This window comes from Trifolium pratense, linkage group LG1 (assembly GCF_020283565.1).
Source record: "Trifolium pratense cultivar HEN17-A07 linkage group LG1, ARS_RC_1.1, whole genome shotgun sequence".
In the NCBI taxonomy this organism is placed as follows: Eukaryota; Viridiplantae; Streptophyta; class Magnoliopsida; order Fabales; family Fabaceae; genus Trifolium; species Trifolium pratense.
In genome coordinates, this window is record NC_060059.1 from 39,924,570 (window position 1) to 39,951,423 (window position 26,854).

The window sequence follows — 26,854 nt, forward strand, 5'->3', positions numbered from 1 at the left end:
TGCCATCGTAGGTAGGTTGGTAATGATTCAGTAACTATGATCCCAGAAGCATTGGAGTCGAATTTTGTTATCAATGTGAGAACATTCTTAAAGTTTTTTTAGGCTTTAGTGAATTCAGATCCAACTCGCCTAAACTTTTATTTTTAATCCTTAAATCTTTTTTCTCTAATTTATTTTTTTGGTTGGTAAGGTGGCTAATAAGTGAAGCATGCACTTCAATTTCAACTATCAAAGAAAATTGTGATGTAAACAAAAAATGAATGACAAAAATATAGACGGTAACTCATGCAGACATCGCTAGCTAACTTATAGTTAAGCAAATGTACATATGTGGTAATTCATGTTACCAATAAATCATATTATTATTATATATAGATTTCATTGTCTTCCATTCAATTAAGATATGTGAATCTATCATTTTGTGTCAAAGAAATCAATACCAATAATAATAATAATTAGTTGTTACATATATTTATATAAGTTAGAATGGGATCCAAAGTAATAGTAATATTCATTATTCTCTTGGTGCTGGCAATTTCAGTTTATGGTACTAACAATGATGGCTCGTTCTCTAGACAGAAGATTTTGGAGGTTGAGAGAAAATTACAACATCTTAGAAAACATTCATTAAAAACCATTCTGGTATAAAAACTTCTCTTTGGAAATTAGATATACTAGAATTTATATACTGCAATGTACTAGACAATATCAGACATTGTTGAATGTTGAGTGAGTTTTGATAGTATTTATTGTTCAGATTTTCTAAATTGTTACAAGGTGTGTTAAGTTTAATTAATTTTCATGGTTAATTTTTTTTTTTTTTTTACTTCATGTTTGTAGAGTGAAGATGGGGATACTATTGATTGCATCGACATTAACAAGCAGCCTGCCTTTGATCATCCCGCCTTGAAAGATCACAAAATTCAGGTAAATGTTCTTTCCATCGTTCTTTAACATTGGGATATTCTCGAGTTAAATGTTTTTTGCCTCAAAAGTTGAATCTAACTTGAATTGAGAATTAAAGGTTTTGCCTTCAAACTTGATTTTTTGGTATCTAACTTATTGTTTAACCCGCTTTTATGTAAATTTATCAAGGCATATATAAATCATTTTACATTCACGAATTGACTTTTAACTTTAACCAATATTTTAGAAATTAAATTTCGTCACTTCAAAACCAAAAACATACTAATTCCGATATTGTTTTTCATTTTGCCAATTCACTACTCTTTGAATCAGATGGCTCCAAGTTACACTTCAGCTAAGAAGGGCACAACCGAAGTTACCAAAACAAATGAGAAATTAACTTCCCAACAAGTATGGCGAAAAAGTGGAAGCTGTCCAAAGGGAACAATACCTGTTCGAAGAATACGAAAGAGAGAGCTTCTCAAGGCTCACTCAATTGATGAATATGGAAGGAAGAAACCAAGTATCTTAAACAGAAAAGTCAGTGATAAGCTGAATCAAAATGTTGATTCCTTTGTACAACAACAAAATCACTCGGTAAGTTTCTGCGATATGCATACTTTATTATAATGTTTATTTGTTGACCGCGAAAACATTTTTACCGCATAAAATTTAAAAAGAATAAAATAAAAATTGATAAATGTAGCTTTCATACTTACTAACCTTTTTGAGCATTATGAAACCAACTTAAGCATGTTTTGCTTGTGGTTGAAGCAACAAACTCTTTCTTGTGCTTTGCTGATTTGATATCTATGTGAGCCAGAAGGCAATAGTCTTCGCATATGGATTCAGGTACGTGGGAGGTAAAGGAGATATTCGAGTTGCCTATCCTTTTGTTGAAAAGGATGATGAATACAGCACTGCTCAGGTCTCTCTCATAAATGGATCTTACGATTATTACGAGCTTGTTGAATCCGGATGGGCGGTAAGAAGTAATTGTCTCATATTATTTCTCATTTTAGGCTATCAATGAAGTATTAATTACTTTTTAACTAACAAACTTTCTACAGGTCAATCCCAGTGTATACGGAGATAGGAACACCCGGTTATTCGTATATTGGACGGTAACTATATTCAACTGCATCAACCTTATATACTTGTAACTTGTAAAAGTATTGTGAAATTTCATTAATTTGTTCTACTTTTTGGAAAATCAATTTCTACAGGCTGATGGTTCACATAGAACAGGTTGCTTTGATCTGACTTGTCCTGGGTTTATTCAAACTAACAGTGAAATTGCCTTAGGTGCTACAATTTATCCAATTCCAATTCCTGGTGGTCTTCCATACCAAATAACTATTTACATCCAGAAGGTGAGACACATTTATATGATGTATAACCATGAATTTAAATCACATACACCGACAATGTAAAAAGTTTTTACTTTGTCAATCAATCATAACCGTAAGATCATTAAAAACATTTGACTTTTATCCTAACTACTTCTAAAATTACACACATGAATAGTTGTAACGTGCTGATAGTGTAAAACTTTTTACATTGTGTATGGAAATTAAGCTCTAACTAATTGAGATTTCCAATTTATTTTCATTTGCTTTAGGACGAAATGACTAATAATTGGTGGGTGCAATATGGTGAAGAGAAGACCAACATAGGTTATTGGCCAACTGAGCTATTCATGGGAATGCGCTCCAATGCCGAATCAGTGGAGTGGGGTGGTGAAGTTTACAGCACAGCTGTTGGACATACTCCTCATACAAAAACACAAATGGGTAGCGGTTTTTATGGTTCGTGGGGGTATCCAGTTGCGGCTTCCATATTAGGGATGAGAGTTCACGATAATTATCCGATGTGGAAGATTCCAGAATGGGTTGATAAATTCTCCGATGAATATAACTGTTATAACGTTGAATATATAGCAGATTATGTTGATGATCCACTATTCTATTATGGAGGACCTGGTAGAAATATTAGGTGCCCTTAATGACATTTAGAAAAATTATGAACTACAATAAGGAGAAGACTATTGCTAGCTACCACTATTTCTTTGCAATTTTATGTTTCCACTGGTGTATCAATTTAACTCATTAATTTAATGATACAGGATCTACAAGAATTTTTCAATACTCTAACAAGCAAATTAACATTTTAGTTGAATCATTTATTCTTGACAGTAGTTCTTGAAATTATAAGTGTCAATCAAATTAGTCCATCAAATTTACAAAATAACAATTTAGTCTCTTAAATTATAACAAAATACTATTCAATCAAATTTGATTTATCTTGATGAACAGAACTTTGATTGATTTATTAGAATGAGACAACATACACTAATGATACATTTGACAAATTTTGGTTATTGTATAGAATTATAATACATGACAAGAAAAAGTTAGTACAAAACTCGATCCACTTTATAAACTCAACTCAAAGGTTACACATCCATAAACAACACTAGACTAGATCATACTGTTTTCTCTCTTCTTGGATCGACTGAAAAATTCTAGCAGCTGATACCGTTGCAGATCGTGAGTTATGTGGCACAACTCTGATTACCTGCGGTTTTTGTCTTGTTTCAAGTGATTGAACGACTTCATCTGATACCAATGGAACTGTAAAGGAAGAAGATTTCTCTATTCTAATTCCTGGTGCCTTTTCACCAGGACTACCAGCTAACCCTCTCTCCCTAGTTGGCCGAGATTTTGTGACATGTGATATGGTTCCAAATTTCTGATTTGACAAATTACACGGGGTTTGATTATGAGTGTCAAAACCGGCTCCAACTAAAGATGAATTATTGTTTTGATCATGAGAACCGTGTGCAACAAACTGGGTCGCCTGTTCAACAACTGACCCTGATGTTGGTTGATTAATTGCTGCTGGCACGCCATGAGGAGGGAAGTAGGCATAACTGCTTGGAGGAATGAATGGTGAAACCGCAATTGCTTGATGAAAATTTGGAACTCCATAGGTAGGATTCATGACTGTACCATCTAGAGGACCTTGTCCAAATGGCCCACATCCTCCATACACTGGTCCGTTAAATCCAAGTCCAGGAAATGGCTTGTAGACAAGCCCCTCGGAAGGAGACATAACAGGAATTAACCACTGATGTCCAGGTGACGGATTGAAACTTTGAGTACCTGCATTTTCCTGTTGTGGATTTCCAGGAAAAGGGGTGTAATTCGAAAGGTGGCTACCATAACTTTGGTATGTAAAGGATGTTTTCCCTACTCCATTTTCAGCAGAACATTCCGATTTACGGTTTAGGTTTTCAGAATGGTCTTGCTGTTTATGATTTTGTGTCTGAGGTTCAACAACGACTTCTAATGAGAGACTTTTAGGAGTAGACTCCTGCAGAGGAAATTTTCCCAAAATAGCAGCAGCATCTTCAAGCAAAAGATCTGATGATCCAGCAATCAGCTGTTGTACCTGTTTCAATTTAATGAATTACTCGGTATGAACATGCTTGAAGGATGAATCTGATTCCCATAAAATAGGCAAAGCAAGAGATTGGTTTACCTTTATCAGTCTGTGCAACTCAAACACTTGGACCGCATACATTCTCTGTTGACTGTAGAGAGGAATGGGAGTTCAATCAAAAAATTCACATAACTCATCCAATATGAGATTTTAGACACATAAGATGAAATGATACATTTGGAACAGTTGAAAGGACAAACATATAAACCAATAACTAACAAAATCAAAGATTCTCCTGTCACCTCAGGTAACCGGTCAATCAGGCCAAATATCTACTGTTCTAGAACTCGTGCAGGTACACGGCTACCGCCACACGGAAACATAAGAAAAGGAAAAAACAAACCACCAAACAAATACAGAAAAACCACCCCACAACAACACCACACACTAAGGATTGGCAGGAACAAGACTAACAACACCTATCGAAACAAAACCAACAGCTTACATGATTCAAAACATGAAAACTCGGGAATTCCAAACAAAACATAGTTGTGCAATTTCATTGTTTCTAATTCAAAATAAAGACGAGACTCAAATTATCAAATATGAACCATCAGTTAAGCATACAGTCAATTCAAATATGGTACATTCAGCATTCCCAATAGAATCAACTAACCTATAAAATTCACAAAGCTTTCCGATTATTGTTTAAGTTGTATGGTTTATTCCTTTATAGAGGAACGCAAATGAATACTGAGAATAATAAATTGATATTGATGCAAATGAAATGATGGATATTGTCAAAGAAGTAGAGAAATACTTATTGATACTAATATTAGACTCATACTCCGAATTAAGTAATAAACAATTCATGAAAACATGACAACTAATTCTAAGATATATTTATTGAATTCAATTAACAAAACTCAAGTTACTAAAATCCAATCAGTCTGATACATATAAGAGAATCACCTAACCAAACATTAGTGAAGGGTTCAAAAGGAAACAATTCAAGTTCGAGGCCTAATATCTGTCAACAATACTTGGTAATTTTTCGTACTTACTTGGTAATTTTTCGTCGACAATACTTACTTGGTAATTCTTCGTCTTGCTTTCCAAAAAAGTTGTTGACCTAATATCTGTGCGACACCATCAGGAGAAAGTTTCAGGCTTGACAAATTTTCTAGAGTGGAGATCTTGGATAGATCGTCACTTCCTTCTGAGTTAAGGAGATCGTCACTATGTTCAATGTCATTGGATTCCTGTCGTACGCAAGCATCACCCTTATGCAATATATTTGACACAGAACAATGTTGATCCTCTTCATCTAGAATCTTATTGGTTTGCCTCACTGGACTGTCAATAATTTCTCCTGTCAATATGCTTTCGACAGACATTCCTGTTTTCTGTCTACTTGAGCTTACTTGGAGATGCCCTTCACCCTTTTTTCTCACATCTTTTCTCTGTTCAATTTGTGCTGACAAAGTGTCTAAGTTTGCTCCATTAGATTGGTGAGAAATATCACTTTCAGCTCGATGTATATTCGTTTGTGAAGGTAAACGAACTGGGAAGATGCAGCTTCTGTCGGGGTCATTTCCCTTCAAATATATTGATTCGTATTAGAGATATTAACATAAAGTCATTCATGAACATTCTGCACAAAGCTTCAGTTTTTGAGAGACCTAATTCTTAATATGCTAACACAGCCTCTATAACCAAATAGTAAGTTTCAATTGTCGGCACAGCATTCTTTCAAATTCAAAGTTGGATTTCAGTACATGATAAAAAAAGAGCAAGTCCATTAGATATAAGATATAAAAACAGTAATGTGCCTTCTTCCTTGACAAATTAAGGAGTTGTTTCTTGTTACAGTAACAAAACCTTGCAACAACCAAATTAATGCCGCACCATTCGTTTAAATAAAGAGTTGGATATCAGCATATGATAAAAGGGCATGTGCGAGGGCACGTGGGGGATAAAAATTGGAAGAGGCTATTCTTAGTAAAAAAGCCTCTACAACAAAATCATTGTCACACCATTCTTTCAAATAAAAAGTTAGACTTCGATAAGAAATAAAATGGGGGTGTACACGCCTAATAGACTCCTATTTTTGGTTATAAAAACACCAATGCACCTTCTTTGGTGACAACTTATTTATCTTTGGTTTTCAATACACGTGCACTAAAATGATTCATCAACACAAAAGCAACAACAAGATGGATTGGCTCATTCTTTCCCAACTACAATCCGAATACATCATTGAGCTTTTGCAAGTATTAGGGTTGTGACAATGAGCCAATTTGAAAAATATTCTCAATAAACACTTATGAAAAAAGAAATATTAAAAGAATTTTATCATAGCTACGAGTTTCTTCAATAATAAATTAATAGCTCCTCATTTCAAGTTCAAATTAGCTTTTCATCTCAATTTTTTCAAAAACTCTTTCATCTCACATCGCTACAAACACCTATAAACTTATTAGGACCTTTCTATACGTGAAGAACTGTATTTGAGAAGCTCAATAAAGAAGTTAGAAGCTAAATCAAACACTGGTAATAACTTATATATAGAGTAAGAAAACAACAAACTCCTAGGTACAACATCAAAAGCCTAAGAATCCCCTAAATTGCTAAAAGAAACCAATCTTGTCTAGTTTTCTTATTCTACAAAACAACTAAACAGATATAAGATAAAAGTAAAATCTAATGAGAAAACTTAAGTGTAGTTCCTTGTGTGTTATTTTTATTGTTCTATGTTACGAGTCCACATTGGATGGGAGATGTCCTAAACATGAGTTTATAACCAGAGACAGTCATCGCATTACAAGCCGGTTTTGTAGAGTTGAGTTAGGCCCAACCCAAAATTCTATGATGGTGGTATCAGAGCCTATCAAAGATCCGTTGAATCACCTGCTATCAGGTTTCTCTTACCTCTATTGAGCTAATTACCATTTATATCCACATACAGTAGAAAAAGTCCTCACCTTACAAGTCAGTTTCATGGATTGTGTATCCAACCATATAAATAGAACCATTTTACATTTAATACAAATTAAACCTATAGTCTATAGATCAACAAACACCTGATTATTGTCCAAAATCATATCCAAGTCTAAAGGGAATTAAAAGTACATAAATCAAAGCTTTACCATGATGGAGGAAGGTGTTAGAGGAAGTGAATTAGAAGAATTTGAATTAGGATTGAATCTTTGAAAGGGAACACTAAACTGTTCATATAGTGCCATCTTATTCCTGGGTGGTGCTCTTGGTCCTCCTTTGTCCGTTGTGTCATTGACATGGAGTCTTGGGAACATGGGTCCCACCTTCTCATCATCATCATCACCTTTTCCTCTCTTCATCTCCTCCTTCTTCTTCTTCTTCCTATCTCAATTTTGAAGTGAAGAAAATGAAAGTGTGTGAGCAAAAGTAGTAGTTTATGTGAAATCAAAAACAACAAAGGAAACGGCAAAAAAATTTTTTATGGTGTTGTGGGGGCCCTTGACACGAGACAATACAGCTACCCTGATCCTTCTCAGGTTCTAACTAAAACCGTTTTTAATAAGCAAGAAAAAATAGAAATTTTGTGGATTTTGTATTATTAAATGTTAAATTTTTATATTAAGATATTTTATTATTGGCCTCATGTACACATATTAACACGATCTTTTTAATAATCATAGCCAAATACTTTCTATTTTTAATTATAAGCAAAAATTTATTTGTGTGTATGTCTCTATGAGTTTACACTGAGGTTCTTACTTTTTTTTTTTTTTTTCTCAAATCAAACACACCAAAGGTGTTTTGTACTAGCAGATTTATATATAGATTTTGATGCGATTATATTTTGTTTTATTGTCAAAGGGATTGAATTACAATGAGTCATCTATATATATAATTCCTAAATAGTTCTCCTAACCCTAATCCACTTAGACCAATCAAATTGCTTCATTTAGCCACATTATCCATTTAAATCCAATTAAATCACTCTACAATGCCACATCATTTCTACTTATATTATTATTATTATTATTATTATTTTATTATTGTCATCTCTATACTTTTCATATTCTACATTTATATACTTATGGCTTTTTAATATACACTCACTCAAACTTTTACTTAGCCTTTACTTTTTTTGGCGAATATAATAACATTTGCTTACTATATTATAATAAGGAGAATACAAAAATACACAATAATTAACTTTGTAACTTCCGGTAATATATTTTTCATCTCTTAAGTCACCATTCAATTTTCATCTCTTCGACTCTTCTACCAATATTTTAATATACAGGTTACAATTGTTTTAATTTGATCCTATTCATATTTTTCTAACTAACCATTACGAATGTTATAAACAAATATTTTCATCCCCTGATGCTCAATCATGTGCTTAACAAGATTACCATTTATTTTTTCAATTGAATGTGAGAATAGATTTTCTCATATCTTATATGTGCAATTTCTCTTTCCATTATCTTGCCTCTTCATCTTTTGTGCATCAGGTATAAATACTTATGTATTTTCTAAAACCATGATTTGTTGTAGTTATTTTATTTTTTGCAAAAATTAACTTTTTGCATAACAAATAAAATTAAGTCGCTAACATTTTTTGTTTGTTGCAGATCATACATTCAACTTTTGTGTTGCACATCATTTATAGGTTTAGTTAAGTGCTACTGTATATGTGTATTCATATTCTATCATGATACAAATTAAATAATATATACTTTATTTTTAATTGAATTATGTAATAGTTATTTTACTTTATTTTCCTTTCCTTTACTTTTTTATTTGTTCATTTTTTTAATTGAAATACTTATTTTTATAATATTTGATTTTAGGCTTTGGGTCATCATCTCTTACTTAAAAGAACTTAACTGTGAGGTTGATGCTCTTCACATATGTCCCTTTGGAATATTTTTAAAAAGTATGTACCCTTTAATTTTATTTGTTTTATTTGACTTTTTCTAATTCTGTCACTATTTATATGTCAATTGTGTGACTTAGATTTTGCCGCATCTCTTTTCATCCAATCCTTTGTGTGTTTTGAAATAGATTTATATGTTGTGCGGAGATATATCATATTACTCCTATATATATAAATTTTAGATAGTTATTCTGTTACTCATGTAAAGTAAACCATAATCCTTAAACCAATAATATTTCTTTATTTAACCACATCAGTCACTTACAATGCCACAAAATAAATCTTTTGAATCTCGAATTCTCTATTTTATTATTATTATTATTATTATTATTTTGATAATATTTAATGTTTCAGTTTTATGCAATTGTAAAATAAAAACAATCGCATCACACCCGTGCATCGCACGGGTAAGGGTCTAGTTTTTCTAAAACCAAAGAATTAACACAAAAAGAAACATAGCGGGTTAAATTATCACGATAACAAGTAACTTAAAGTTTTAATATCAACTTAGAGATGTATCTACATTTTTCGATAGAGTTGAAATAGAGGATAAAAGAATTGTTTCTTTTTTTCTTCTTCAACTTAGTGTAAGTTGGTTTATGAGCAAATGACGTGAATGTGACTAATTGACGAGTGTATTTGGTTTGGGAGGAACGGAGAAGAGATAAAATATTTACGCGAGTTATTTAGTTAAATTATTTAAAGTGGAGAAAAAAAGACAAAAATGAAGAAAAAAGAGTAAAATAGTATAAATAAATTTTAGCTTTTAATAGTTTTCAATAAAAAGGAATAAATGTTTTAAAAAAATAATAATAAAAAGAATACTATTTTAAAGTTAAATCTCTCCCGTTTTCAAAAAAGTTAAATCTCTCCTTCTATACCAATCGTTAGTTGGTTCAGTGGTGATTGGTGCTGAACTTGGTAGGGAGGACCGCGGTTCGATCCCCCACAACTGCGATCGGGAGGGGGCTGGAACCACTTGATGCCAGAACTGACCCCCGAACCAGATTCAACTGGTGGTGAAAAGCCGGAAAAAAAAAATCTCTCCCTCTATAAAAAAAAATTAAATATCTCCATTCTATATATAAAAAAAGTTTAAATCTCTCCAACTTAACACCTTAGCTTTAACAAAAAGAAAAACTTAACCTTTTACACCTTTTAACTCTTAGCTCAGACTAGTTGAGCTATCCACATCAATCCCTTAAATCTTCTGATCTTAATGATGTTTTGAGTTGTTGCATGATACAATTTTGACTTTGTGCGTTCTGATTTCATTGTATTAAATGTCGCTTTTTCTTTTCAATAGTCTAAGGACTAGTCTCATATAAAATTTAAAGTTCGAATCTCGACCTCTCTAATAATGTCTCTAAAAACTATTAAGTGAGTTACCGTAATGAAATAATAATTGAATTCTTAACTTGCACTAATTATCACTTAGATTTAAATTTACAATTTTTTCTCATTTGGTTACAAGTAAATATATTTTATCGTTGTCCCGTGAGCCTAACTTAGTTGGTACGAACATTGCATTATATATACAAATATATTTATTGGTTGTCGTGTTTTTCTATGTTCCCTCTTTCTTTCTCTCTAAACACATAGGTAAAACTTTTAGTCACTAGACTCCTTGATAAATAATTTATTTTATCATTATTAATTTATTATCCATTTTATTACTTTTAAATTTCAAATATAGACTTTTAACATAGAAACAAAATATAAAATAGTACTACTCCATTTCCTAATGCATCCATGCATGATGCATTCCCCAAGTCATACTTATTTTAGACTATGACATCATCGAATATATTTTGGAATATTATTATTATTAGTACGATTTAATTGATTTATAGAATATTTTTTACATCATTAGTCAATCGTAAGGATCACCAAGACATCAAGGATCAAATTGTCAAAAAAGACATCAAGGAAACACTAAATATATTTTTTTTACAAAAAAAAAGTATTCATTCATATCGGTAGATAGCACATCAATTAAAATCATTACATATTCAAAATCGCTAAAAACTAAAAAGGATGAATCTGCGAACAAGCTCATAGCATCCGAATTAATAGCATAAAACGACTTTATCTTTAAGCCTACAATTGATATGACGAAATACAAGTGTCCGGAATAATCATGCTCTCGGATTTGCAACATTGAAGACACTAGAGTCATTGAATCTGTATTATATCTGGATCGAAGCAAATCTGCAAAAATGAACAAAATAAACATCGTACTAAGACGGGATTCAAAACAAACATCGTACCAAGACGGGACTCAAATCAAACAACACTAGATAAATAAATCACAAAGATGAAAATCTCAAATGAACTCAAAAATATGTGAAAACTAAATATGTTTTACGCATAAAGTATATCATAATTAATCTCATATTATTATTTTTTTACATCATGATTTAATTATCACTTCACATAAAAAAATTATCTTGCAATTTTTAATTTACAAAAAACAATTTATTTTTTTGACCAATAAATAAAAATTATTTAGAAATAACGAATTACTCTTTCCGTGCCAAAATCTAGTCGAAGAAAATGTCCGAAATCTTGAATATTCGACGTGAAAACGGGTTAAAAGAATAAAAGTACTGTACACTGAATTGAATTTAGCATTTGTTGGTGAATAAATATAAAAGGAAAAAAAAAAAAAAAAGAAAGAGGGAAAGAAACTCAAAGGAAAAAGAGTAAGAGAGTCGTCATTATAACTGCAACGAGAGAGAAAGAACCCTGTGATGTGTTTCCGATCACATGGCTTCTTCTCCTCCTCGTTCTCCGTCGCAATCTTCTTCTCCAACTCCTCCTACTTCCTACGTCACTCATCTTCCCATTGCTCCTTCTTCTCCTTCTCATTCCAGTAAGTTTTCTCGATTCGCTTTTTCCGTTCTATTTTTGCTTCGTTTTCGTGTTTCGATTTTATTTAGGGATTCGTTTTTCTCTGGTTGCAATGAAATTAACCGATGATTAAATTTTTCAACTGTTTTAGTAATTTGATCGGTGGTTTTTTGGATTTTGATGAATTAGGTGAGAAGATTCTGGAAGAAGAGCAGCCGAGAGTTCCGATTCATATCGTTACAGAAGCCTATCAACTTCCAGTAGATTTTCTTGAACCTTCGCCTCAAGCGAAACTTGTTATTGGTTTTGATTGTGAGGCTGTTGACTTGTGTCGTTATGGAACTCTTTGCATAATACAGGTTAATTTCATTTTTTTGTTCTTATGTTATTACTTAGGTTTTGAAACTATGGTTCGTAACTCATTCTTTTGTGCTTGTGTTCTAACGTGATTTGAAACTCATTATTCGGTAACTGTACAAAAATTCTGTGATCGCTATATGAGGATTTGAAATTTTGATGAAAATTTATATCGTATAGGCATAGACACACACTGAAATTTGGATGTTAATGTGCTTTATACGGTATAGGCATAAACACGCACTGAATTGAATTTATACACAAAAATGTAGTAGAAGCTATAGTATATAGTACTAGTAGTATATAATACGGTATAACTGAATTTGGATGTTAATGTGCTTTATACGGTATAGGCATAAACACGCACTAAATTGAGTTTATACACAAAAATGTAGTAGAAGCCATAGTATATAGTACTAGTAGTATTTTATACGGTATAGGCATAAACACACACTGAATTGAATTTATACACAAAAATGTAGTAGAAGCTATAGTATATAGGTACTAGTAGTATATAATACGGTATAACTGAATTTGGATGTTAATGTGCTTTATACGGTATAGGCATAAACACGCACTGAATTGAGTTTATACACAAAAATGTAGTAGAAGCTATAGTATATAGTACCAGTAGTATTTTATACGGTATAGGCATAAACACACACTGAATTGAATTTATACACAAAAATGTAGTAGAAGCTATAGTATATAGTACTAGTAGTATATAATTCGGTATAGGGATAGACACACATGCACTGAATTCGGTATAGTGCTAGTAGTATATAATATAGAGATTACTTTCACTTTTTTTTTTTGAGTGTGTGCCGGTAGTAGAGGCTAACTCATGTATGGACAATATAATGTGGTTTGAAACTGTCTTCTCATCTCATTATTCGGTAATTGTTTGAAATTTCATAGACACACTGAATTTGGACGTTAATGTCCTTTGTACGGTATAGGCATAGGCATAGACACGCACTAAATTGGATTTATACGTGAAAATGTACTAGAGGCCATGTGTATAGTATATATTATAGAGGTTAATTTCACTTTCTTCTCTTTCTTTGTTGTGCTTGTGTTCTAACTCTTGTATGAACGATATAACGTCGTTTGAAACTGTGTTCTCAACTCATCAACTCATTATTCGGTAATTGTTCGAAATTTCTATGATTGCAATGTGACGCTTGTAATTACGATGAAAATTTATACGCTATATAGTAGTATATAATATGGAGCGTTTTGAATGTTAATGTCATAAATCATAATTTGTATTCTGGTTATTGATTTCAATAAGCTCTCAAAGTTTCCAGACTAGCTTGTGAATAAGATCTTAATTTATTGACTAAGCAATTTAACTGAACTGTTTATATACTAGCAACCGATTAAACTGTTTATTTTATAATGGATTATGATTTTATGCTATAATTAGTATGTTTGCTCTTAGCATAGGATTAACTTTTATGTTTCTGCAGCTTGCATTTCCTGATGCTATATACCTGGTTGATGCAATAGAAGGGGGAAAAGTACTTATCGAAGCCTGTAAGCCTGCACTTGAGTCTGATTTTATCACTAAAGTGATTCATGATTGCAAACGCGACAGTGAGGTTTCTGATTTATTTGATTTATTTTTTCCTGCCACTTCTTGTATCTGTTGAAGACAAGTTGAAGAAATATTTCATGGACAAAAAAACATTTTGTTGAAATAAAAAAATGTTTTAGACTTAACTTGTCATCTCAGCAAGTCCCAATTTCACCAGATGATTCAAGTCCTTACAATTTACAAACATATTATTGGTTTCTAGGCATTGTACTTTCAGTTCGGCATCAAGTTAAACAACGTGGTGGATACCCAGGTGAGCTATCTTGTTACTAGACAGCCTTTCCATAACTGACAATATCATGTTTTGTCCTGTATTTTTCTTCATTAGTATTATTGATGAACATTATGTTTTATTGAGTTATTAATCATAGTTCTTGTTTTGGCTTAGATTGCTTACTCGCTTTTAGAAGAGCAAGAAGGACAAAAGAGATTGCCAGATGACTATATTTCACTTGTCGGTCTCCTTGCAGATCCACGCTATTGTGGTATTAAATGCGTCGTGGTATCAATTAAAATATATTTGTTGGTCATGGTTTCTTATTATTGACCATATTATTCTAGATATAGATGATTAATAATTTCTGATAAGTTCTCAAGTTGATTGGTTCCTCCTTCCATATTCATTATTCATCATTTTGTGGGTTTGCATGCAGGCTTATCACATGTTGACAAGGAAGAAGTTCGTGTCCTCCTTCGACAGGTTGGCTTTTAGAATGATATTTTGTTGTTCAGAGAATTTTTTTCACTTTCCTTCTAAAATAATTTTATGCTTGATTTCTTCATGTGTGTTAAAGATCTGATTCTGATACCAAATGACTAACTAGAAAGTTTTTGACTAAAAGAAACAGTGTAACTTCATTAATCTTTGTCATAGGTTTCATTTTACATACGATAACTTGCAAACTTTATTTATCCACTTTTGGAATTAATTTGTGGAAGAGTTTCATTGGGTATGAAAGAAGAAATATGAAATATTTATGTAATCTGCACTAAACTCAATTAGCTAGTGATACTATTTCTAAATGTTTTGTCAGGATCCCAACTTTTGGACTTACAGACCTTTATCTGAACAAATGATTCACTCTGCTGCTGATGATGTCCGTTTCCTTCTCTACATTTATCACCAAATGATGGCAAAATTAAATGAAAGGTCTTTATGGCATCTTGCTGTTCGTGGTGCCTTGTACTGCCGGTGTTTCTGTGTAAACAGTAATGACTATGCTGATTGGCCGTCTCTACCTCCAATTCCAGGTCTTCAAAATCTGGTCGACAATATATTATGTACAAATTATATTTTCTTGTTTTTATATTATGAGACTGTTTAGACACATTATACTGCCAGTGTGATATGCTGTTTGTCCCTTAAATCCTCCTACATTTTGCACCAACAGAGTTTAATTTGAAATTAAAATAATACAATGTATGATGTTATTCAAAATAGTAATGACACAACTTTCCTGTTGAAAATTACCTCGAAAACGGGAATATATGTAGCTCTTATGTAAACATAAGGGACGCATTTGACAGGAACTATGAACTGTAACTTCATTGTGAGGCTGGGGGATGGGGGGTTGGGTTCTTTTCATTTTTTTATGTTGTTACTTCTCTTCGAGGTTCATGCAAAAAGAATATAGTTCAGTGAAACTTTGGTCCACTTTGTTCATTTGATTTCATTACAACTGATAAGAAATATTTCACTTTTATTTTTTTAGCATTTTATATCAATCTGCTATTTTGATGCATAACGTAATAGGAAAGCTTGTTTGATTAGTTCATGCTATTCACTGTTTTAAGGAATGTCTGCTTCTTTCTTGTAGATATGCTGAACATTGATGGAAATGGTCCTGAGGAAGAAATTCTTTCAGTTCTTGATGTTCCTCCAGGAAAGATGGGATGCATTATTGGCAAAAAAGGGGCTTCGATTATGGCAATTAAGGAGTCTTGCAAGTAATGATTCATTTCTATCATTTCCATTCCCCCCCCCCCCCCCCCCAAGTTTAGTAAATAAACACTTTGTTTTGGAAATGGATTGCAGGCAATCAACATTTATTTATGTTGTAATTTTGGTCGTGCATTGAAGATCGGATGATTATGATTTTAAGCAGTATTTTAAACCAGATTTCAGAATTTAAAACTCAAACCATCTGATCTCCATCAAACGATTAACGTTTACGGGCTGCAGTCAATCAGTATCCCTTTGATTTGAAATAATTCAAATCTCTCCTTTCCAGTCTTCTTTTTAAACTTTTAAATTCATTGTTTGTGCAGTGCGGAAATTCTCATTGGAGGTCCCAGGGGTCCACCTGACAAGGTTGGTATATCCGTATACTGTACCATAAGCTCCACCTTCTCAGCTACTTTGGTTTATTTTCTAAAACATGCAGTTGGTGGTTTGGTGTATATACTTATTTTTCTCTTTGGTGTATCAGTGGTCTGAATGACAGTCTTTATGGTCTATATGATGTAAAAAATTGTTTTATACCTGATGTTGCATGTCACCCTTACAACAATACCTTATTTTTCTTTAAAGAGTACAATACATGTGATTGAGAATCTCTAATGATCTCTGAATGCCTTTTTTTTATTGTCATTTTGAGAAGTGCATTGGCATTTGGCAGCCTGCCATTCTATAACTCGTTATCTTTTAATTTGTTACGATAGTCTCCATTTTGAATTTCTAACATAATTTATATGAGAACACTCTTATTTAACTTTGTGGCTGTCTTAAATGTTCATGTTTTTATGTAGGTCTTCATCATTGGACCAGTGAAGCAGGTGAAGAAAGCTGAGGCCATGTTAAGGGGTAGACTATTGCCTGTCTTCTAGGGAAAACTCTTCACTTCTCTCTCTAATCAAAATTTCTGCAATAAGTCAGTTTTTTGGGACTTGCTGCCAATGATAGTTGGAATGATTAAGGGGATAGGAATTGTTAATACTTGAGAGTCCTTTTCCCCTACTTGCATCAACTGGACACAAAATGAAAAACCAAACAAAAAATCATCAAAATTCGTCCCAAATCAAAACTGAATAAACTGTTTCAATTCTCTCGTTTGGGCAGGTCCAATATTTGAATTGGAGGATGTCCTTTTTCCCCCCGCTTTTTGATTGTTATTTTATGCAATTTGTCGTACATGCTAATAGACTATTTTTAGGCATACATAACTTGCTCAAATAGATTGTTGTTGAATCGAATAGAGAATAGACCATTGGTTAGCTTTTAACAAGTAGTAATCTGAAATTAAAAAAATAAATAAAAAGATTTTTAATAAGCAAATATTATTAGTTATTAATAGTATGTTACTATGTTAGTAGCTATGGTTGAATTATGAACCTCTTCAAACTCTTTGCTCCACCATTTGAGCTATGCTTGGAAGAAGAATAGTGATTTGGGTCCATATTGAATTTTGTTGGTTTAATATACATTTGGTTTTTGTAAATATACCATTTTTTGTTTTTTAGTTGTCAATTTTTATATTTTAAAAAATTTAGTTTCTACAAATGTACTCTTTTGCCTCTTGTCCGTGTTTGTCATCAAAGTTTGTTCATTTCATATAGATATTGATCTTCTTTGTAATATGCGTATGATATTTATTTTAGTCCTTTATATCACTCATCAAAGTACTAAATACTAATTAAATATTCTACATTTTATATGTACCAATTTCAAAGTATTCAAAAAGTAAAAATATTTTACAAGACTAAAAGTGAAAAAAGGTAATGTACCAAAAGAGTGATCTTTTTTTTTTTGTTACAACCAAAAGAGTGATCTATAATATATTTAAAAATGAAAAGGTTCAACTGTATATTTAACCCAAATTTGTTTATGATTTTTAAAAATGAAAAGCAGTTGAATTTAACTCTGAGGCGGTAGTTGAATCATTGAATGTAGTTAACAATTTTGTGTGTGCTTGTGGAGGTCTTTCTGAAAACTATTGAATTTTATTTCGAAATTAATTTTACTTGGAATTGTAAATATTAATTCAACTGTAGGAATCAATTGGTTCGGTAGAATCAGTACTTTTCTTAGGAAAATTCTAGGGAGTACCAAGTCCACCATTTTTTTTTTATTTTACCGAAAAGCTAATTATATTTGTCAATAGATCACTGATTAATCTAATTTTGAAATAAAAATATATTATTTTGGTCCTTTATTCCTCAAGTAGAAACCCACTCACTTCTCTCTGCGCTCTTTCTGTCCAAAGCAAATGAAACAAACAAGGAGGATGAAGAACAAAAGGTATGAGAGACAAGTAATAAATTTCTAAGGGAAAAATTGAATACATGAACTGCTTCATTGATTTTCAACTCCTTCCATTGTACTCAGCAAAGAAGCTCACTAATTTTAGACAAACAGCATCCAACATCATTAAGGAATGAACAAGACCGAAGATAAAAAACTGACGGCCAAGGCAACCACCACAAATTTTACAACTCAAAGCAGTGTCACCAGATATTTGGGCACAAAGATGCATGCAAAAGTAACATGAATTTAAAATAATATAATCACAACAGTGTGAGAAATATATATTAACAAAATTCACCATGCCAAAGAGCTCAACTGTCTTGATAAAGCCGACACACAAAGAATGAGTGAAAATGTGTCTTGAGTCTTTAGTATACAATGTTAGTTTTACTTTTGGAACCCACCAAATTGATAGTTTTGGCTGCCAAAGTTTGAAAATAAGTCGTCTTCCGGTGTTTGCTGTGAAGGAGTGCCACCATACATACTAAGACCGGATCCTGAACCCATGGCTCTCCCCATGTAAAATGTAGCTGGAGGGCCCTTCTCCCTTTCATCTGATCCATCATTCAATCCACCCACAATTCCAATATCTGCAAGGGATACTTTTTTGGCTGCAAAACAATATAAAATAATTTAATTACAGAAGCTGCTAAAATAATTGGCCTATAAAGGTGCATTTATTTCATGAGAAAATCATTTAACTGATTGACTTGTGAGTCATGATGGACGAATACACAATTAGTTTACCAAGATCCTCCAACCACATTCATGTACTTAAATACAAGCAAGGGACCATGCAAGTACAGATTATTTAAAACATGCAGGTACAGGATATAAAGCAGGAACTAAACACATACCAGAATGTGATGCATTAATCACCCTGAGATACAATATTGAGTCCCAAAAACGCTAAAACCCTAAGATATAAATTCTGTTCCGATGTAATATGGAAGAAAAGGACCACGCAAGTACAGATTATTTAAAACATGCAGGTACAGGATATAAAGCAGGAACTAAACACAACGTATTAGTATTATGCTGTGGAAAAGCTGTTAAAGTAGTCAGCATAAAAACTTACGAGCAGATATATTGAGGTCAATCAATCCACGGCTTAGTGAATCAGCCCAAATGCCAGACTTCACCTGAAAAGCATCCTTTTTAGTTGAAACATTAGATTCTGCCAAGGATTTAGCACTTACACTACCATCGGTGACAACATTAGTTGAGGGCTGTGAAGGTACAGAATCAGATTGAGAAGTAAAATCACCAAAAACATCAGATCCATCAAAATTATTAAGTGGAACGGAAGCGAATGGATCAAAAGTGCTGTTATTCACAGGAGCAGAGTTTTCCGACTTGCTGTCAGGCTGCACAGCTGGTGCAGGAATGGAAAACAAGTCAACTGTCGGTGTAACTGAAGGAATGGCTGGTTGTGAAGAAAAGAGATCCACTTCATCCTGTGCATGAAATCAACAAGATACACACAAATGGAATTTTAGCACTGTGAATGAAAATGTGGAGAAAGAAGAAAAATAGGTAAATCCATAATTCTTTCAACAACTACCAAAGCCAACAACCAAAGTTTTTATGCCACTACTAGGAGTATTTGATCACAAGAATCCAACAACGACATAATATCTTGTCATGAATTAAGTCCAATGATAGATAATTTAATTCTAAATCTCTCACATGAATCTTCAATTATTGGACTATCCACCATCCTCCATGTGGTCTATTCTTTGTATTTCTGAGAGTCTTCTAAACAAACATCCAAACTCATTATCTTCTCATATGATTAATTTATTATCACAATTTAATAAGCTGAATAATTTTTCTCACATGCAATTAACACACTCTCATGTGAATATATACACACACGCACACACCACCAATGGCTGCCAATGCTGTACCTTGATCTCCCAGACAATTCTAGCATGCTAACTTTTACAGTTTACCTTAGTTTCGGTCTCAACATTAGTTCGGTAATAATTCATCATAAGGAATTATAGACCAAATATATTTACATCAATGGAGTAGAATGCAGTCAAACAATCCTATTCCATATTGGCAACATTCACGCTTTTGGTTCACGCTTTTGGACCACCAATGAATGTGGAAATTAGAGGTTTTGGGATTGGACCTACTTAATGGTGGAGATTCATGCCATTAAACATGTGAATGATTGGTACCGCTGACAAGGGGGGAAAAAAACTCAACACTAAGATTATCTGTAACAAAGTCTAACCTGTGGTTGAGAACTAGCTCCTTTGTCCAAATGTGATGGTGCTGATACAAATGCCGCATCTGCAAAGAGATCAACCGCAGACACATCACTAGTTGCTGGCTTATCTACAGAAACTGATGTTGGAGCATCCATGAAGTCACCAATCAAATCTTGTCCAAAGAGATCAACCTGGTTTGAGCTTCCAGCTGAAGCCTCTGTCGAAAGAAAAAAAATGATACAATTTAAAAGGTAAAATTCACTCAATTGCTAAATTTGATTTTTCTTTATTTTTATTATCTGGCGGCCCTGTGATTGTAAGACTGATGTGTGAAAGTTGGGAAAGCTTGTGTGTGAAAGTTGCAAGTGCACCACATATAAAACAGTAAAATGAGCACCGTGGTAATTTATACTCAGCTTAATGCTTCTCTTAAATGAATTGAATCAACGACAACAATGTTAAAGACTGTGTTCAGAAGACTTACTAGTAGATGTTCCTCTCGGATCAAAATCATCAAAGTCATCCTCGGCATTGTTTGCAGGTACACTTGAACTTTGAGAAGGAACTGAACTTGCATTAGCAGATGACTTTGATGATCTAGATGATATCTTCTCATTACTTTTGCTGCAAGGCAGACATTCCGGAATAAGAATATGGGTAACAAAATAGAATGTTTACAGTACAGTGAGGCAGAAGCATGTGCCTATCCATGTACAAAATGAAAGCAAGTAAAAGTAAAAGAATGGGTTGAGATAAGCATCTCGACCATTAGCAAAATTCCTACATTATTTTTTCAAAAGTCAAAATAAGCTTGATGAACTAGGCAATGACAAACAAGTATTAAAGGTTTGAGTCTGGACATCTGTCCTGTGATGAGCATGCAGTATGTATCATGCTCATGTAGCCTGTCTTTGACTAGTACAAATTTATTCCAGCTTTTATATAACTTTAATCAATTAGAAATCTTCATTATGGGCGCTTCTCAGCATTTTAATTGAAATAGAACTATAAGACTCATTTTCATCTCAAGGAAATGAATCCATAAAATCATAAAGGAACTAAGTTCTTCTAATAGCTTCTTTGATTAATTCAGATAGAAATGCAACTTCTTCAAACAGAGTCTTAATCTTCAAGCTTAGCTTCATTCACATATTTCTCCAAATCATTCATTTTCTTAAACATGTTTTCCATGAATCGTTGAAGAATTATGTGTAAAGATTCTAATGATTTCTCCAAATCATCAGAATTCTTAGACAACTCTAATGATTTGGAGAAATCATTAGAATCTTTACACATAAATCTTCAACAATTCATGGAAAACATGTTAAAGATTAATGGTTTGAAGAAATCTGTGAATGAAGTTAACTTAAAGATTAAGACTCTGTCTGAAGAAGTTGTATTTCTATCTGAATTAATCAAAGAAGCTATTAGAAGAACTTAGTTCCTTTAAGAAAATAAAAGGGGAGCAAATTACAATTAGTCCCCTTCTTATGAATATTATTCAAGTTAATCCTTTTCAGAAGATAATTAATATTAAATAGTAAGTTCCTATTGATTTTTTTAGAGGAAGGAATGAAACTCACACGATTTTATTGATACTATCATCCTTTAAATACATGAAAAACATAACATAAAAAACATAAACATAAATCAAAATTAAACTACCTTAAATTTGTATCATCCTTTAAATACATGAAAAACATAACATAAAAAACATAAACATAAATCAAAATTAAACTACCTTAAATTTGTAACAAACCCACTAATACTCATAACTCCTATAGTTAAAACTTGTAACAATAGGAATCCTAAGAAACTACAATAAACTCTATTAAACTATTATAATAATAATAATAATAATAATAATAATAATAATATTATTATTGATTCATATTTTCAACAGTTCCTTTATGAAGTACAAGCACTAATGTCGAAGTTCAAGCCTTTATAAAAATGTGAAGACAAGAGACTGCATGCCCATATGGTTAATGAATGAGATATTATTTAGTAAATATTTTCAATCAGGCCAACTAATGTACAAAAAATGGTTAATTATATGCAAGTTTGTCGAAACATGACAATACATACAGCAATAACTAAATCTATGTAGTAAATGCTAAAGTAGTTACTAGATATTCCAGATTCAAATTTTTCAAGGATTATGTATGGCAATACAATCCAACTCTATAGTATGAACTACTGAACAAGCATAAAATACATTATTTGCAAACCATAATAGCAGTTAGACACGCCTTACCTGACAGACCGTGCAGAACCCTTTTTGAAGGAGTTCTCTTCATCGTAACTTGAGACACCATAGCGTGATTTTCCTGAGTAATCTTTGTCTACTTTTGCTTCATCATAGCGCCCCTTGTCTCCGTAGCTATCACTAAACCTATCGCCACTTGAACCAAAGCCTCCATATTTACTACTGCTATGGGAACTCGCACTACTAAATGAGGTTGTCCCGGATTTGTATGTCATTCCACTAGATGAAACTCCAATATACCTAAATTAAGCACCCAAAAGAAAAACAGAAAAATTATTTGCTGAGAACATAATAGTGGCTTAATTCACCTAATCATTCTGAGATTTAAATATTGACAAATTTAACCTACTTGTCACGATTTGCAGCAGCTTTATTTCTGACATCATGTATCTTTTCTCTATCATTCAAAAGGGCTACAATGTTTTCTGCCTTCTTCCTTACATTGAGTCCTACATCCTTCCCACTAGGCTCAACATATTCAAAACTAGAAAGTGCCTGTACCAATCAAAATAAATGATGTCTATGTAAGAAAAGGCTCTTATGTTTTTTTATTTGTCAGCACTGTTGAGAATTGCAAGAAAACAAACTAAATACAAAAGATTAGCCCTTACAGAGATCTGAAAAGTATGTTCTATAATGTCATCTACTGCACGTTCAGATCCATGTGATACCAAATACTCTATAACAGCTAATGCCTGACATCAAATAGAAAAAGTGGCAATTGGATGTATCAAATCAACATAGAAAATGCAACAAAATAAAACCCTTCTCTTTGTACCTTAAAGTTTTAAGTAATAACATGGTTATTTAGATAATGTTACCTTGTATACATATCGCCAATCCTTTCCAGTTTCACTCAATCTTGTCCAAAGAACATTCATAACCAGCTGACATTCAGTACTGGAAGGGTACAGAAAAACCAATCAACTAACTTACATCAGAAATTTCCTCTATAAAAACCAAAAGAAATTCAAAAATTAAAAAGCAATAGGTATCTATTTACAATTTTTTGGTAGCCGTTGCAATCTCTGCCAGCACAGTACCATGAGGACCCCAAGGTTCATCATCAGTTGCATCCAAAACCTAAATTATGAATAAGGGCAGATAAAATCAACAAAACAATACCAGTGAATTGCAGATTGTGAAACACTAGCATGACAATCAATCCATATTCTTATTTTTCACTCGTATCTAGTTATAAATATAAAATATTGTTAAAGTATAATAAAATAAAATCTTCAAAACATTTTGGCATTCTGAATATATAGAAGATGAGCCTTGGCACAATGGTTGGAGTTGCTTCCATGAGAACTATTGTAAATGTAAGGATAAGTAAAACAAATTGCAACCAAAAACATAGTTAAAATTTAAAAGTATACTTCGAAATCCCAACATACATGCATTCCACAGTTTACATTCGCAGAGACGGAATCAAAATGTATTCTCAAATAGAACAAAGGTTCTTAAATTTTGTGATTGTATGAACACAAGCATCAACAAATTATTCAAAAATTTCGCAATAATATGCTGCCACAATCAAATCTCGTACACATTCGATTCAAATTGATCGAGAAAAATATATTAATCAATAGATACATATCTTCTACACTAACAATAGAAATTCAAAAAACAAAATATCATAATTTCTAAGAAACAAAAATTAATCACAACGATTAGAATTTCACCTTTTGTTCGATTTCAGGAACCTTAAGCACCTTCAAATTCACCTCTCTCTTTCTGTTATCACATAAACAATCAAATAATCACTAAAAACATGAAGATTGAAATATATAATCGAATTCGATCATATCAAAAAATGAAAAAACGAAAATGAAAATTGAAATGTAAAAAAAAGGATGAATAGAAAATCTAGCATACATTTCTCGAACGGTTTGATCGAAAACTTTCATGAAATCCATGGTGGATCTGCGAAACGAGAGATTGTAGATCTGATCTGAAGAGAATGGTTATGAAGAGGTGTAGCGTTAGTTTTTTCTGAAGCAAAAATTCGATGGATTCTGTTGCAGTAGCAACGATTTTAGATCTATTTTCCTTTATCCCATTTTTTAATTTAGTTTATGAAAAAATACATTTTTTAATTTTTAATTTGATAGAAGTAATGTTTTAACGAGTTTAATTAGAAATATAATGTGTGCGTTTGTTATACCAAAAAATGAGGATGAGAAAATTTTGTATTGTGTTTGATTTTAAAATTGTTCTTCATACTTGATAAACTGAGGGTCAAGGGAGAGGACAAAATATGAAATTCTTGTCACTCACTGAACTACATGACAACTTTTTGTCGTCTGCATAAATTGCCTAAAATACAAAAATAATATTTTGTCCATCAAACATCGTACAACACAAAATTTGTTCAATATATTAAACGGTTGTTTTGTGTTGTTCTGTCTTATATTGTCATGTAGTGTTTTTGTTCAGTAGTTATATACGCACGATTGAAAGTTCAAATTTCGGACACCTTACTTGTTCACCTTAAACGACGTATTCTAGTACTACGTTTTTTTTTGACAATCTAATCTAGTACTACGTTACTTGACAAAAAAAATGTAAAAATATTTCAAAAATAAAAACTTATATTTTCGGTATAACACTATTAAATGGCATATATGACTCGTGCATGTACGTACGACTTAATATTTTGTTTTTGTTTTTCCTAGGTTTTCTCTACTTAAGATGATTCTATTTAAAATTTGTTAGAGGCTAAATATGAATTTTTCTCTTAAAAGAATATTTGAATATTGATTCATCATGTGTGAAAGTTTAGTCACTATATTCAACCCTTCTTGGTTGCTTGAGTGATGTCCTCTTAGGGGAGAACAAGGTTATGGTTGTTTGTTAGTATGACCCTATCTAAATATTAATGTTACTATTGAAAATTTAAATGTCAATATTGTTGGAATATTTTATTAAATATTTTTTCTTCCCTCGATATCCGATATAGGGATCGCCTAATATGAGGTTCACTGTTCATTTGCGGTATTAATAAAATCGATTATATATAAAATGGGATTAGAAGTTGACTTCTATTAGGTGACGTATGTTTTGGTATTTTTCATTAGTGTTTCGCTTATATACAGCGTCTTTGTTTTGTAGTTCCTCTTTTACCTGTCTCTGTTCGTCTTATGCATAGACATGATTTTTAATAATATATTTATTGTTAATATATATATATATATATATATATATAATTGTATAAAATTTATACCTATATATAAAGAAGATACAAAAAAATTTGGTGTGAACTTTTCATAATACCAACAACCTTTGACTTTTTTTTTGCACAAAAAATCTTTTATTAACAAATTCACCATAACATATATCTTTTATTTAGTCAAAAAAAAAAAAAACAAATTCACCATAACATAAGACATATATATATATATATATATTTTTTACATAAGTTTGAATAATAGAAAATATGGATAACTTAATGAGTCTGTATGGCCTCTGGTATTAATAAAACAGGTGCAACCTCTTCTAGTATACAGGGGCGTCTCCGAGTTTTAGGAGGCTCTGTGCAAAATATAAAAGTGGCTCCTTAATAAAAAATAAAAAAAATCATCGATTTAAATTACATATAATATAAAAAAAACATTCTTGTAAACATATAAATTATCAATATTAAATCTTGCATTAAATTAAATGGAACAAGAAATACAAAATAATTATCTTTGTATATAACGTCAAAAAGGAACATCATAATCTGAGATTAAATTTTATGCAAAGATTAAAATGGACTAGAACTATATTTACGAGTATAGATAACTAATATATTGATATTCATATGATATTTATGAACATTAACAATATATAACTATTATTTTAGGGCCTAAAAATTAATCTATTAATATACATCTGATATTTTATATGTATAATTAATAATATATAAGTAATATTATAGGACCTCAAAATTTTGAGTTGAGACCCTCAAAATTTTGAAGCTCTATGTCATCGCACACCTTGCACATGCCTCCAAGCCGCCTCTGCTAGTATATATAGATGTCCACTT

The 26,854-nt window shown here is 32.0% G+C and overlaps 4 protein-coding genes across 6 annotated transcripts; 2 read left to right on the forward strand and 2 right to left on the reverse strand.

The window, feature by feature from the left end:
* Positions 1–417: 417 nt before the first annotated feature.
* Positions 418–2,997, forward strand: LOC123917131. The gene is made up of 7 exons (XM_045968769.1): positions 418–642; positions 841–927; positions 1,240–1,503; positions 1,730–1,891; positions 1,977–2,030; positions 2,133–2,279; positions 2,528–2,997. The coding sequence occupies exons 1-7, from the start codon at positions 487–489 to the stop codon at positions 2,909–2,911; spliced, it is 1,254 nt and encodes a 417-aa protein (XP_045824725.1). The 5' UTR covers positions 418–486; the 3' UTR covers positions 2,912–2,997.
* A 267-nt stretch (positions 2,998–3,264) lies between these two features.
* LOC123917118 (protein EARLY FLOWERING 3-like) lies at positions 3,265–7,905 on the reverse strand. The gene is made up of 4 exons (XM_045968758.1): positions 7,500–7,905; positions 5,443–5,948; positions 4,450–4,501; positions 3,265–4,359 (listed from the first exon to the last, which is right to left on the reverse strand). Exons 1-4 carry the CDS (start codon positions 7,707–7,709, stop codon positions 3,382–3,384), a joined length of 1,746 nt encoding a protein of 581 aa, XP_045824714.1. The 5' UTR covers positions 7,710–7,905; the 3' UTR covers positions 3,265–3,381.
* Positions 7,906–11,898: 3,993 nt separating this feature from the next.
* Positions 11,899–17,364, forward strand: LOC123917150 (piRNA biogenesis protein EXD1). Of its 3 annotated transcripts, none has more exons than XM_045968801.1 (10): positions 11,899–12,155; positions 12,323–12,492; positions 13,963–14,094; positions 14,293–14,343; positions 14,479–14,575; positions 14,744–14,790; positions 15,125–15,341; positions 15,908–16,037; positions 16,359–16,401; positions 16,839–17,364. In XM_045968801.1, the coding sequence occupies exons 1-10, from the start codon at positions 12,050–12,052 to the stop codon at positions 16,914–16,916; spliced, it is 1,071 nt and encodes a 356-aa protein (XP_045824757.1). In that variant the 5' UTR covers positions 11,899–12,049; the 3' UTR covers positions 16,917–17,364. The 3 variants fall into 3 exon arrangements, with proteins under 3 accessions (XP_045824757.1, XP_045824764.1, XP_045824748.1); XM_045968792.1 differs by having other exon boundaries at positions 11,937–12,155; positions 15,125–15,371; XM_045968808.1 differs by lacking the exons at positions 16,359–16,401; positions 16,839–17,364 and adding an exon at positions 16,126–16,337 and having other exon boundaries at positions 11,936–12,155; positions 15,125–15,371.
* A 999-nt stretch (positions 17,365–18,363) lies between these two features.
* LOC123917122 (clathrin interactor EPSIN 1) lies at positions 18,364–24,948 on the reverse strand. The gene is made up of 11 exons (XM_045968762.1): positions 24,703–24,948; positions 24,510–24,561; positions 23,828–23,907; positions 23,646–23,724; positions 23,436–23,519; positions 23,174–23,319; positions 22,813–23,064; positions 21,040–21,179; positions 20,579–20,772; positions 19,412–19,790; positions 18,364–18,944 (listed from the first exon to the last, which is right to left on the reverse strand). Exons 1-11 carry the CDS (start codon positions 24,741–24,743, stop codon positions 18,721–18,723), a joined length of 1,671 nt encoding a protein of 556 aa, XP_045824718.1. The 5' UTR covers positions 24,744–24,948; the 3' UTR covers positions 18,364–18,720.
* Between the last annotated feature and the right edge of the window lie 1,906 nt (positions 24,949–26,854).